General features: G+C 43.1%; 1 protein-coding gene across 1 annotated transcript; it reads left to right on the top strand.

Moving 5' to 3' along the window:
* The first annotated feature begins 2,441 nt into the window (after positions 1–2,441).
* LOC117482707 (E3 SUMO-protein ligase CBX4-like) lies at positions 2,442–10,008 on the top strand. The gene is made up of 5 exons (XM_034130924.1): positions 2,442–2,736; positions 2,920–2,963; positions 3,447–3,512; positions 6,319–6,385; positions 7,537–10,008. The coding sequence occupies exons 1-5, from the start codon at positions 2,446–2,448 to the stop codon at positions 9,010–9,012; spliced, it is 1,944 nt and encodes a 647-aa protein (XP_033986815.1). The 5' UTR covers positions 2,442–2,445; the 3' UTR covers positions 9,013–10,008.
* Positions 10,009–13,181: the final 3,173 nt, after the last annotated feature.

Here is a 13,181-nt window from a genome sequence, read left to right on the forward strand (position 1 = left end):
GACTGCAGGAAAACCGGCGGAGCTGTGTTTCTGTGCTGATTTTCGATCATCTCCTTATTATAATTGAAGCTCTTACATTTAGACAAAATGAGCGCTGTCTGTATCGGTATCAACCTTTAGCATCATGTTCCACTGCTTATATTCTGATGAGCCTCTGATCAATATGTTAGTGACACCGTCATGCTGGGCGGGTGGAGGGGCAGACAGGTGGAGGGCTGTTTCACCAACGCTCTTTCCGTTTTTAGAGAGTTATACCTTTCACAAACCTCCTCAGCTCTAATTGAACACTGTGTTTCCTTGGCTCGTCTTTAATTTAGTAATAATGACGCTAAATTAACAGACTCGTGCCCTCGTGCGCGCGACGAAGCTGCTTCGCGCGAGCCCCGCAGTGCCGCATAGCGGAACCAGCGAAGAAGAAGAATGGAGGTTTTGACAGTCGTTGTGCTTAACAGAGTCTACTTAAAGCAAACATTGGAGCGAGAATGTGTTAAGCTCGTTTATTAATGCGATATTTCATCGCCGGTTTGCACTCATTGCCTTATAAGGAAAGACCGTCGTGCCTTTCTGCAATAGGCCGAGCGCGGAGCCTGCGGGAACTCTGCTCCTTAACCCTTTCACTGCTGAATTTGATTAGCTCCAAGCCTATGAAACAATGTAAGGAGGGATTTAAATATGTTTTGTTTTTTTAAACCAATGCATCGAAACTGAATCCTTGCAGTAGATATAAGTATCATGAATAGATATAAATACATAAAGATATGAGCCAATAGCCGTAAGAAACTGGAATGGTTATGATATGGCTGTAACCCTGTCTTTGTCGAGCTATACCTTCACTTTTTAATCTTCATTTAGGTATAACCCTACTCTGCCCCTTGATGTGGAGCCTTATATCCAGAGGTCTGTGTGTCCCTTCACCGCCAGGCCTAAGCTGCTTCACACCGTGAGTCATGTCTGCCCCTCTCCGTGCCACTGACAGAGAGACGGCTGGTTTACGTCCGCTCGGGGCTCCGCGCTCACATTAACCCGCTGGAGTGAGAGCCGGCGGGCAGGGGATGCTGACCTACATCGACACAACCAGGGGCTCTCGTTTAACTTCGCTAACATCCCCCAGAAAATCCCCGCGACACGGGGCCCTCTGAAATGTCCTCTCTTTGTGTGACCTTGACTCAGAGCTCTATTCATTGTAATGCACATCACAGCGGCCCGCAATTTGACTTTACACTTGCAATGATTCACGGTGCATTATCTTCCTACAGAGGGGGGCAGTCCCACACTACAGCAGCTTCTGATGGGAATGCGGGTGTTTCCCTGTGACACTAGGAATCCCGTGATAGAGGAGGCCTTGTTATGGCGGCGCTGTGTATGCTGTGGCCTTGACTTTGGTGTGGCCTATTCTGTGTTTCCATGCGGAATAACTCGTTTGTGGTATTGATTTTCTCACTATCAAACGAACCCAACTCTATCATGGGCCCGGCTCATAAATAGGCCTACATGTTTAGCTATAGAAGGCTCACAGGTTGTAACCTACCTATCCCAAACGAGCCCATACTGGGCAGAGAATATACATATAAAAAGCAGAAGGCCTTAACAAGCTGTACATTGAGAGGGGCAGCACATGGAGACCGGCACGGTTCAGGACGGAACGCTGTTTTCTTTCAGAGCTCCCTCTTGCAGTTAGACCTCGATTTACATCCAGCCTCACAAGAGGCAGACATGTGGCGTTCACGATCTCATCTCAGCTCGTACTTACGAGAACCAAGTTCATTTTTGGCATATCTGTTTGCCTTGGTTGAACATTGGAAATACAATTATGTAGGATTAATATGTGTGCGGATTCCTGTGCCAAGAAGTATATGTTTATACATACACACCTTTTATTCCCTTCACACATTCACACAATTTCTCAGGCGAAGAGGGAATCCCAAGTTAAATCAGCCGTTGCAAAAATATTTAAATTATTTTATGTTACAAGTCTAAAACCTGTGATAGGGGAAATATTGCCTGTAACTATTTTGTTTTCTTGTGTTATTTTTGCTAGACAAGTGCTAGGCTACGACACCATAGTATGCAGAGTACTTTAATGTAGGCCTATGCCCTGTTAAGCTTCAGATCAACATGAATGTCTCAATCGTGCAGATTCTGACTAACAGTCAAATAAGGAGTTAATATATATAGCCTACATAGAATGGGACCATGTCTTAGTCTACTAAGCTGAAATGATCTGCAATTCAGTCTGGTATGTTAAATCCAGTTGTTTCCATGGTTTCCATAACCCTCACCTTAGTGTTTTTATAGAAAAATCAGTAATTCTACAATTGTACATATTGTTCAAATGCAACCGAAATCGTGATAACACTTTCCCCAACAGCCCCTGAAAGCGGCACGGCAACTAACCCCGCCCCTATTACCGCCCCCTTGTTTGACGTCACACCAACGGCTATTTGCATGCATGAGGTGTTTTCTAGCTGCAGCTTCAAGTCGCCTCCTGCAAAACGAGTCTCTCCGAGGGGAAAGCGAGGGAAGAGGCGCAGTGAAAATAAGGAGGAGGCGGGGGGTTCTTGTGTTTCACATCAGAGGAGCAGCACGGAAAAACGGCCCGAAAGCGAGGATAAGGTGTCGGATAGCAAAAGCAGAGGGAATACACGGGAGCTACTCTTGTGTCGGAAAATGGAGCTACCCGCCGCTGGAGAGCACGTCTTTGCGGTGGAGAGCATCGAGAAGAAGCGCAGCAGAAAGGTTTGTCACGAGAGCTGAAGGACATCTTTGCACACATGCACATGGAAAGGAGGATAATTAGCTTTGCTTTTCTTTCATCTTTATACGGACTACATTTTTTTTCATTAGCTTTTTGAAGGAGACGTTGCTGTGCAGAGTGCATTTTGCTGCGTAAAGTAACGTTGCGTTTCTCTCCATTCACAGGGGAGATTTGAGTACCTGGTCAAGTGGCGAGGATGGTCTCCTAAGTAAGTCGTTTTTATAACCATTACAATACTCCCAATGATAACACAATATTTACAACACAAGTGTTATTGCATCCGTGGGCGCGCATATGGACGGCTGCGCGTTCTTGCTTTGGGCGCTCGATGTGTTGGCTCTGATGATGGATGTGTCTTTACAATGTATTCAATCCCCAGTGTGCCAATTAAAGGAAGACATGTCTGTAATTGAACCCTATGTTTAAGAAATTCCCACATATTTACAGTTGAGTGGGGGCTGGGCCGTTGTTCCCCCTCCCTACAGCCGCGCGTAAAAGTTACTTATGATTTATTACACATTCATCCACAGGGAGTGCACGTGTCTCAGAGTGTTGTTTACGCATGTACATCCCTACAAATATGAACTGAGGATTTATTAGTCAAAGGTCGTTAAGTAATCTTCTATCTTCAGCTAAAGATCTGTGTTTGTGTGACAGGCCAGCGTGTCCTAACTGTCTGCTCTCTGAATAGATACAACACGTGGGAACCAGAAGAAAACATCCTGGACCCAAGGCTGCTTGATGCTTTCCAAGACAGGTACGTTTAGAGTCAGATAAGCACCCTCACAGGAGGTTCACAATTTCATCATCACAAACAGGGTTAAAGGCACACCCTTACATTTCCAGTTCTGCACCCAATAGATAAAATATGTGTTCCTCATGTTGAAACTGTGTGTTTGTTATCTCAAACGTTGCTTCCTAGTTACTCCATCTGAATAATGTTGATAATAACTCGTTTCAGTAGAGCTGCAACGATTAGGTAGACAACAAAATCACAAACAATTTAGATAATGAATTGGTTAAAGTCACTTTTGCACCAACATTTCAGAAAATGCTCCTTTCAGCTTCAAATATTGAGAATTTAAGTGATTCTCTATTCTCATATAAATATGTCAAAATGAAGTCTTATGGTTTTAGATTGAAAAAAATAGCAATTTAAAGAAATCACCTTGAACTTTGAGAAATGGGATTGACATTATATTCATATGGTCTGCCATTTTATAGACCAAACAATTAATGGATAATCCAAAAATGTACATAAAAGCAGTTGTAGGCTGCTGCCCTTTAGCTTCATAAGTGTCAGTCAGCGTGCAGAAATTCAGCGCCTGGGGGCTTGGATTAGGATTAACACTGGTGTCATCAGGGGGTCAGGCTAGGGTAAAGCTCCGGTCAGGGTTACCAGAGCAAAGTGTGACACTTGGGTGCACCGACTTTCTGTCACCTGATAGTCAGCAGCATTAGGTTATCGTGCTGCCTGCTGTCCCACCACCCACTCACCAGATGCACCTGTGTCATCTTCCACAGGACATGGTAACCCATAACATTACCCAATAAGGCAATTAATACCAAATATGCAGTATGATGAAAAACAACAGCTCTGTTTGGCTAATTGCTAACTGGCTATTTTATGAACAACATTATGCCTTTAGACTCTACATTTTTACAGAGACATAAAAAACTACGTTTTAATAATAATGTCTGATGTTTTCCTTAGTTAAAAGTGGGGTAGGTAAGTTTGAGAAACCGGCTCAAGATACACTTTTTGTTATATTCCATGGAATGCTCTTAACATCCCGATAGCAATGATAGCAATAAGTGCTTTGACAAAAAATCCATAAAAAAATGTCATCTGTGGAAGCTGTAGTACTGTAAAAAGCACGACCAATCATTTTAGCCGGCCCGGCTAAAATAACTGGATGGCCTACCTGCCTGTCAGCCTTCCATCTGTGCACAAACTTATCTTGTGCCCTCATTGGTCATGTGCGCGTTCGTGTGTGTTGGAGGAGGGGCTCTATAAGGAAGTGGCAGATTTTCTCCGGTTGTGTATTTTCAAATTCTAGCGATCTCGAGCAGGTTTCTCAAACTTACCTACCCTACCTTTAAGTCAATTTTGTTTAATTGGAAACAACTTCTTCTCCCTCATTGAAACAATCCAGTAACTATATGTTGTTATTTTCAAAAGTTACTATGAGACACAGTATGTGTCCCTCCCTACTACACTGTGTCCATTCTCAGTTTGTGCTGGAGGTTTCCAGTTTCTACATCACACTTGTGTAGGTAGCATAATTAGCTTCTTAACCATATGTGATGTCCTTACTGTAAAAGGGATAGTTTGAAAACCTACGATTTTGTCGTCTCATAAATTAGTTAATTTAATCCATGGATCTGGTAAACTGAGTTTCTCCTAAAAGAATCGTGGTAATTAACCACTAGTTCAATCTTAGTTGACTAAAAGTATGACTGCTCGTCTGTCCTCAGATTTAAGGTGAGCACAGAGAAGCGTTCTCCCTTCAGCAGATTAAAGTGGAAACAGCCTTGTAATGTCAAACTCTGCTCACATATCATCCTACACACTGAAGGCCCAGCATCAGTGAAGCAGCTATCAGGAAATAATGTTTTCTAAATGGATGGGGACTTTAAATCTTTTCCTAATCTGCTCATGATGTGGTGGAAAGGCACGAGGAAATGAAGATTGAAGTGAGCAGCAGGAACTAAATAGCAGCTTAGACTTGTTATAAATCATCATAGAAGTGTGCGCCGCCTCAGTGTCCGGCCAGAGGAACTTCCTCATGTTCTCTATTAGTGTAGGAGATCAAAGCAGCCTTCCATGGAAATTAGCTGCTTGGCTAATTGCTAAATAGTCTGTTGAGTGACTGAAGAACAGTGTCTAATTGAATTTCTTTATTGTGTGCTAAACTGTCCCTGACTTTACTCTGCGCCCCCCACCCCCCCTCACCTTTCAGGCGCAGGTCACACGTTAAAGCCAAACACTGATGTCACTCTGTGTCTGTTTTTGCAATTACCCCCTCTGTCTGAAGAGGGGAGATTTTATTGAAACTAATTGTGTTTCTCTCCGGGGAGCCGAATCGTCTGAATGCCAGGCTATGAAAATACACTGAGTCGTCATTGTAATTAGATGTGAGGGAGGGGGTGGGGGAGGGGACTGACATCACTCCTGTCTGCGGTATAGAGTTACTGCCTTGGAGAGATGAAGGAAAAGTTAGGGAAGTCAGAGCAGGGCTGGCCTTTACCTTCAGCTGCAGATACAAACATCACATGCTCTAGAGGGGAGGAGAACCAATAGAAACACTGGTGAGTTTCTGCTGTTGCATTCATCTGAAATAAAGACAAAGATTGCTGTGAAAAGGTTATGACATAACAACAAAACAAAGTGAACCCGTGCTGAATGAGTTTCGCTTCAGGAAGTGTAACTCCAACCTGTAACACAGGCTCAGTGTTTTTGTATTCGAGCCAGAGGAGGACACCTGTAACGTTTTGTTGCCATGCAACGGCGACACAGCTCGGCGATGGTTTCACTGATTGGCTGCTTTCCTCTCCCACAGGGAACGCCATGAGCAGCTGATGGGATATCGCAAGAGAGGACCCAAACCCAAGCACCTCCTGGTTCAGGTGAGAGAATTATGATATTTAATCCTTCTTTATAGTTACATTTATTCCTAAATTCCATTTTCATGCATAAGTCCCTCTTAAAATCACAAAGCTGTATAGATACAATTTCAGTTATAAGTCAGATTTAAAGGGGCGATTAGAAGGTTTAATATTACACTAACATAAAGTGGGGAACTCACTAGATAGAGTGAGACTGTCATAGTTGAAGCAGCCACTTTATCCTGACTATTAGTCCCAAGAACCCTGGTTCAAGCTGTGGAAATGCTGGATTCTGCAAGCAATATTTTTAGACCACTGCCTCTCAAACTCAACCCCCTGTCTGTACTCCAGGCTTACTCTTATAGATATATAGCTGAAATACCCGCTGACATCATCAGGGTTATTGTCTAAGACTTTAAAAGCTCCTCCAGCGCCACAGAACCCATTCAAAATTAAACTATTTTTTCATAGGCTAAGTGGATTAGCATGATGACATTATTCATTTGCCTTAAATTTAACTTGTTTTATTAAGTTTCTTATTTGTGTTTCTTGTTGCCTAGGATTTTCTTTTTGTTTATTATTGTGTTAACTCTGCTTTCTTGTAAATGAAGTCAAATCCTCAATGTATTTCCAAATAAAAATAAAGGTTGAGTTAAATAAAAAGTGCCCCTTTATCTTAGATGTTGGGAGTGCTAACACGAATTGTGCATTTTGAGCATTAATCATCGGTCCAAAAGGCCGCTGGAACCCCTCAGAGGAGGGTTTGTGTTCCTCTCAGGAGGGTGTTGGTGGTTACACATGGGATAAAGTCAATGACAGGACACAAAGCAGTCAGGGACATTCCTGAGAGCTGAGGTCACAGCCAGGGGAGTCACTATGAAATGTCACTGTGATGAGCTGGGCACAGGAGCTGTGGGGGGGGGCTGTGTGAACATGGACCCCGGCCCCTGAAATAAAGTGTGTGTCTCAGAAGAACCCCTCACACATTCCAACAGTGTTTCTACAGCACTCAGGGGCCCCAGTGAACCGGGGCTCTTTGTTGTAGCCTGACACAGACACATAGACACTGTTGTAGACCCATTGCTGTAAATACTTGTAAAAACAACAGATGTTGATGGAGTTCCATGTTATTGTGCTTTTTTATTGACACACATCACTCTCTGGTTCCACAGGTGCCTTCTTTCGCCCGGAGATCCAGCATCCTGGCTGACCTCCATGAGGCGTCCCTGGAGGAGGAGAGCTGTCTGAAGCCCAGCCCCATGCAGATGCTCCGTCCCCAGGGCCAGCAGTACCAGCTGAACAGCAAGAAGCACCACCCGTACCAGCCGCTGTGCCGGGAGCGCGACACCGAGCAGCCGGCACACGGCAAGAAGTTCTTCTACCAGCTCAACAGCAAGAAGCACCACCACTACCAGCCAGACCTCAAGGGCCACGAGCCCATCTTTGCTAAACCCAGAGAGGTGAAGGCTCCGGAGCTGGTGAACAAAGGGTACAACCTTCCCCCGGTGCTGCAGCAGAAGTGGGTCCGGGACAAGGACTCCGGTTGTCTGACAAAAGTCAAGGATATCACCATGGAGCTGAAGAAGCTCCCAGCGGACCTCAACGGCCACAAAGAGCCGGAGAAGGTCCAACCTAAAGAGGATGCTACACTAACGCAGTCGAATGGAGTCAGCAACGGCAAGTTAAAGATCGTGAAGAACAAAAACAAGAACGGGCGGATTGTTATTGTCATGAGCAAGTACATGGAAAACGGAATGAAAGCGGCTAAGATTAAAAACGGCGGCTCTGACATCGCTGGAAAGCCGCTGCAAGCAGCTGACAGCAGCACGGAGAACCACCTCGAGAAAATGAAGCTCGTCAGGAAGCTCGGCCTCATGAACGGATTTGCCAAAAACCCCAAAGACGAAACAACCTTTCCTAGTTCTGGATTTAAAGTGCATTGCCTCAAAGAAAAGCAACAGTCCCCCAAAACGGAGCCAACTGTGACGGAACAGGATAAACCTGTCAGGGTCAGGGGTCAGGGGCAGCTTTCAGAAGATCAGCCTTTACAACTGACAAGTTGTAAAGGCACAACCAAGCCTAATCTGCTCTCGCTGCCTTTGGATAGGGGAGTTCCCTCCCCACTGGACAAAAGAGGGAACCAAGGTGGATTTCAAGGACTGAAGCGACACCTCTCTGACCCAGACAGCGAGGATCATGGGAGTAGTAAGAGGTTTCTGAGCTGCAGGAGTATCAGCCCTCCTTACGCCACATCTCCACCCACCCAAAGCATCAGCACCAACCAAAACACACACCAGAGTCCCACTGGACTGCAGGACTGTGGGTACGCAGACCAGGAGGAACCTATCGACTTAAGTGTTGTCAAGTCCCGGCCTAAAGCTACGCAGCCTGAAACACAAACTGAAACTGTAACACAATCTGAAACACACACACAGGATGAAACAGACACACACACGGACGTACGGACAGAAACTGAAATACAGAAAACTACAGAGGAGGATAAAGTCAATTCATTGTCTGTGTGTAACCATGAGAAGAGAAAAGAGGAGACGTTTCCCTCTCTCCAGCCTTTCCTCGGGAATATAGTGATCACAGACATTACCACGAACTGCCTCACAGTCACCTTTAAGGAATACATTACAGCGTAACGGACCTGTGGAACTGCATACATTTACATTCAATATATTTGTATTTTCGGATGCTTGAATGTACAAACGGACCCTTGATGTTTTTTTCATTTTGTATAGTTCCCATAAAGAAAAAATATCCTTTATTGCGTTTTTGCATATTTCTTCTTATAAGCTCTCTGTTGTTACTCCTGGAGATTTTTTATCACATACGTTACCTAATTTCAAGCCAAATTAGGTCAAATAAATGTCTGAAATTGATTGAAGATGCACTTATCTCTTGTAAATACTCTTCACTTTTCTATGGATGTAATTTGATTATTCACTCAAACTGTCGGCATCTTTGACAATGCTAAACAAATGTAGGCTTTATGGAGTTTTGTAAAGAAAGATTATATTGAACCATGGTAAATTACACTGTGTGTGTGTGTGTGCGTGTGTGTGTGTGTGTGTGTGTGTGTGTGTGACAGATGGACCGACTGAAACAAGGATGCATGCTGTTTGGACAGATAATGCTATTAGGCATGCTTAAACAAGCAGATCAGAAAAAACTAAGCACCTTTCTGTCAGTAAATGTGATCTGCAGCTGAAAGAAAATGTATTTCAAATGAGAGATAATAAATGGTTAATGTTTGATATACGCTCTTTTTCTATCTCTGTTCAAAGGGTTCTTTGAGTCATGAATCTCCAGATCTGATACTGAGCACTAGTCACCTCCAGCCCTGAGACTTTATTTATGTAATGTTTCCTAGCAGTGCAGTGAATAAAATGGCGTTGCTTCACTTGAACCATATCAGTTCCTAATCTGTGTTAGCACTGTTAGTTGACATGTGTACTCCAATATATTAAAACATCAGATGGGTGCTCTATGATTCACTTTCTCATGTTTCCGTTCTCGGCCTCCCTCACATGTTCTGAGGCGACACAGTTATGTATGGAACTGAATGGACCTGTCTTGGTGTCATATTTTACGTAACTTTTGCTACATTGCGCTAATTAAAAGTTTGTAAAAGCACACATTCTTGTCACAATCATATCTGTTCCCTCCTGTCATACATGCCCCTTCTACTTTTGTTTCATTTTCGAAAATCCTTTCCAGCACTATGAGATCCGAGGTGCGTTGAACAGCTCTGTGAGAATGATTATCAGATGCACTTTTTATGTTTTGTGTGCAGACAAAAAAATGAAGGCTTCCTATGATACATTTTGCAATAATACAATTGTTTGCAAGTAAATTATGGACTTATGTTTCTTGTTTTATGCACATATTCCTATATTAAGAACATGGTTATAAACCTTGACATGTGACCTTGGCCTCCTACCGAGAACTTGAGATTTTAACCAGAAAGGGCGGCTGCTATAATGCTCCTAAATGGCCATCCTTACCTCAGAAGATTCTAAATCTGTACATGGCTCTATTTGTGGCTGTGTGTGTGTGTGTGTGTGTGTGTGTGTGCGTGTGCGTGTGCGTGTGTGTGCAGGCTGCGGCAGCAAGGATTATTACAGAGCCTGAAGTGAGTTTATTTTCAGATGGGCTGCCCCGACCAGTATTTGCCTTGTGTGCATACTGTAGCGACAGGTCAGTTCACTGCTGCTATGGTGACACCTTTATTTAGAAGTGGATAACAATTTTGATTGTGTTGTATGAATGCAACTGATACAGCAGCGTGGTAAAATGAACATTACATGTCAATGTTTACACATAGTTAGATGTGTGGTGTACAGGGGTTGAATGTAACTGTTTACTACTATTTTAAGTATTGTACACATTTTTTAGATACTTGTACTTGAGTACTTTCTTTAATGCCTCTTTTTAATTCTACCCTACTACATTTAACTGACATCATAAGTTGCATTTCACTTAATAAATAATAGAGACATTTGCACACAAAACATAACACATTTATACAACATTTTCATAAAACTACCCAACAATATATAGGCCTACAAGTAGTCTTAAAATGATTATATTAATAATGAATTGGTTGATTCACAGAACTATTTTTCGTTTCATTCATATTCAATGTATAAAAAAAAACAATTCCAACTTCAACTTGTAGGCCTACTTGATTATTTTCAAAGTGATATTAGTGCTTTACTTCAGTAAAGGATATGAATAGTTCTTCCATCCTCTAACTGAGAAAAAGTGAAAGATCTTGAGATGATTGGATTAGGATAATAATTGTTTTTAAATGCTGTTCATTAAACCAGACACTAACAGATTGGTATCCACTGTGAGCTGGGAATCGCTTTATGGTTTAACAAACACTTATATGAGGATTTCAGTAAAGCTCATAATTGTGACCTGGCAGCTGTTCATGCGTGATGTTACCTGAATAAACCCTCCTGACATGCTGAGCAGCACAGCAGGGGGCTGCGGATTTCCTTACTTGACCTACAGCTTAAATTACATAACGTGGGATATGATTTCCCTTTTTCCTGCACGGTTTCACATGTCAGCCGCTCATATAATGAGGAAGACAGTTGCTGTTCCTCTCAATAACATGAAGGCGCTTTAATGTGAGGAACTCCGTGCTCTGTTGCTGCACAAACCTACCGAAAGACTAGCATTTGAACGCAAACCCGTGTGTTAAAAGGGAGGAATAATTATTATTTGCCTTTCCGATTCTGTAAATATATAAAATGTCGAGTGAAATGGTCGAGTCAGCAGCTCTCGACCATTTCCTGCAGAGCCCGCCAATAAACCTGCTCTCAGTGCGCGTGGATGTGAGCAGCGAGAGAGAAAATGGCTGTCCTTTCTCTGCTGCATCCACCTCTTTCCTGTCGTCTCCGGTCGTGTGTCTAAAACGCCTTGCAGCTGCAGCGAAACAATAACTGCAACAATGTTTAACCGGCGGTAAATTACCCCGCAGGATTTTAGACGACATTATTTATTCTAAGCATCACAAAACATGTCTGATTGCTCTCATGTAGGCAAACACACGGCCAAAATCCGAACAAGTTGATCAGGTTTACCCATAAATAAAACAAGAAGTGTATAAAATGGTGTAATAACACTTCCTGTCGGGGATCCACCCTCTTCCCTCTTCCTCTTATCTGCCAGCTCTCTCTCACTGTGTGCATGGCCGTTAAATGAGGCCTAACATGCTCTCTGACAGACCCTTACAGTTGGTGTGCTGGTCATTTAAAGTCACCCATATATTCAATGGATTAGAGAGGGGGCTTTTTTGAAAGGGACAAAATGTTAACTGTGCTCCTAACATGTATTCCACAGAGACTTCTTCAGTAGGCCTGCACAGCCGTAAGGAAAGGAAAAGTACACGCGCATTATGGAAACACATCTAAATCAAGTCACAACAGTTTAATAGGGGCGGGGGCTTGAATACAACATTTGCAACAAACACGATACTTTCAACATCCTGTTTTTAATTATGCAATGCAGTCGTTTTAAACTGCCAGGAACGGATCCCAGAACAGCCTTCAGGCCTACTCACGCTTACATGTATGCCAACAGTATTCTTATAGTGAACTTAACTCCTCTAAGAATGAATTCATTTTTTAAATAAATAAATCCAGCAAGGATCTGTGTAGCACAAGCACCAAATAGTACCTATGTATTCATACAAATCCACCATTAACTGTGTAGGCCTTTACTGTCATAACTTGTTGTAAAAGCCTGCATTTCTGTCAGCATCTGTAAACGCGCGTTCCACTGCCGGGATCAGTTTAATGACACACAAGTCAGTAACCCGCAATTCATCCAACGTTGACTTTGTCCAGGATTCAATGAGAGTAAAGACGCAGGTGCTGTGTGTTTTCCAGATATCACTGTCTTACGTTTATTAGAAATGTGACGGAAAAGACGAAACAGAGTGCGCGTGCAGAACAGGTGTGCATTCTGTGTTCATTCTTCATGTTTGTTAAATAGCCTATTGCTTATGGGAAAGAATACATCTGAAATCGATGTTTCTATTTGGCTAGGGGGATTCAGAAAAACAACCCCCGGTGTAAACGAACTGCATGCTCTGTCTGACATGAGACCCTAACTGAAGCCCGTATCACCTTTCCATCAGCTGCTTGTCATTTTTATATGCGCGTGGACCCTTAAAGTGGCAGGGACGGTTGCCATAGAAATTAATTTTGGGCTGTTCTCAGTTCAAGATCGCCGCACCTGAACTGTTCGATAATCCTGCACCTCTCTAACCTTCCCCCCTCTTCCTCTCAATGAG

The sequence above is a fragment of the Trematomus bernacchii genome, unplaced genomic scaffold (genome assembly GCF_902827165.1).
Source record: "Trematomus bernacchii unplaced genomic scaffold, fTreBer1.1, whole genome shotgun sequence".
Classification (NCBI taxonomy): Eukaryota; Metazoa; Chordata; class Actinopteri; order Perciformes; family Nototheniidae; genus Trematomus; species Trematomus bernacchii.

Coding starts and splice junctions, on each gene's coding strand:
- LOC117482707 (XM_034130924.1), top strand. CDS start 2,446: ATGCATGAGGTGTTTTCTAGCTGCAGCTTCAAGTCGCCTCCTGCAAAA. Junction 2,737..2,919: donor AGAAGAAGCGCAGCAGAAAG/GTTTGTCACGAG, acceptor CTCCATTCACAG/GGGAGATTTGAGTACCTGGT. Junction 2,964..3,446: donor TGGCGAGGATGGTCTCCTAA/GTAAGTCGTTTT, acceptor CTCTCTGAATAG/ATACAACACGTGGGAACCAG.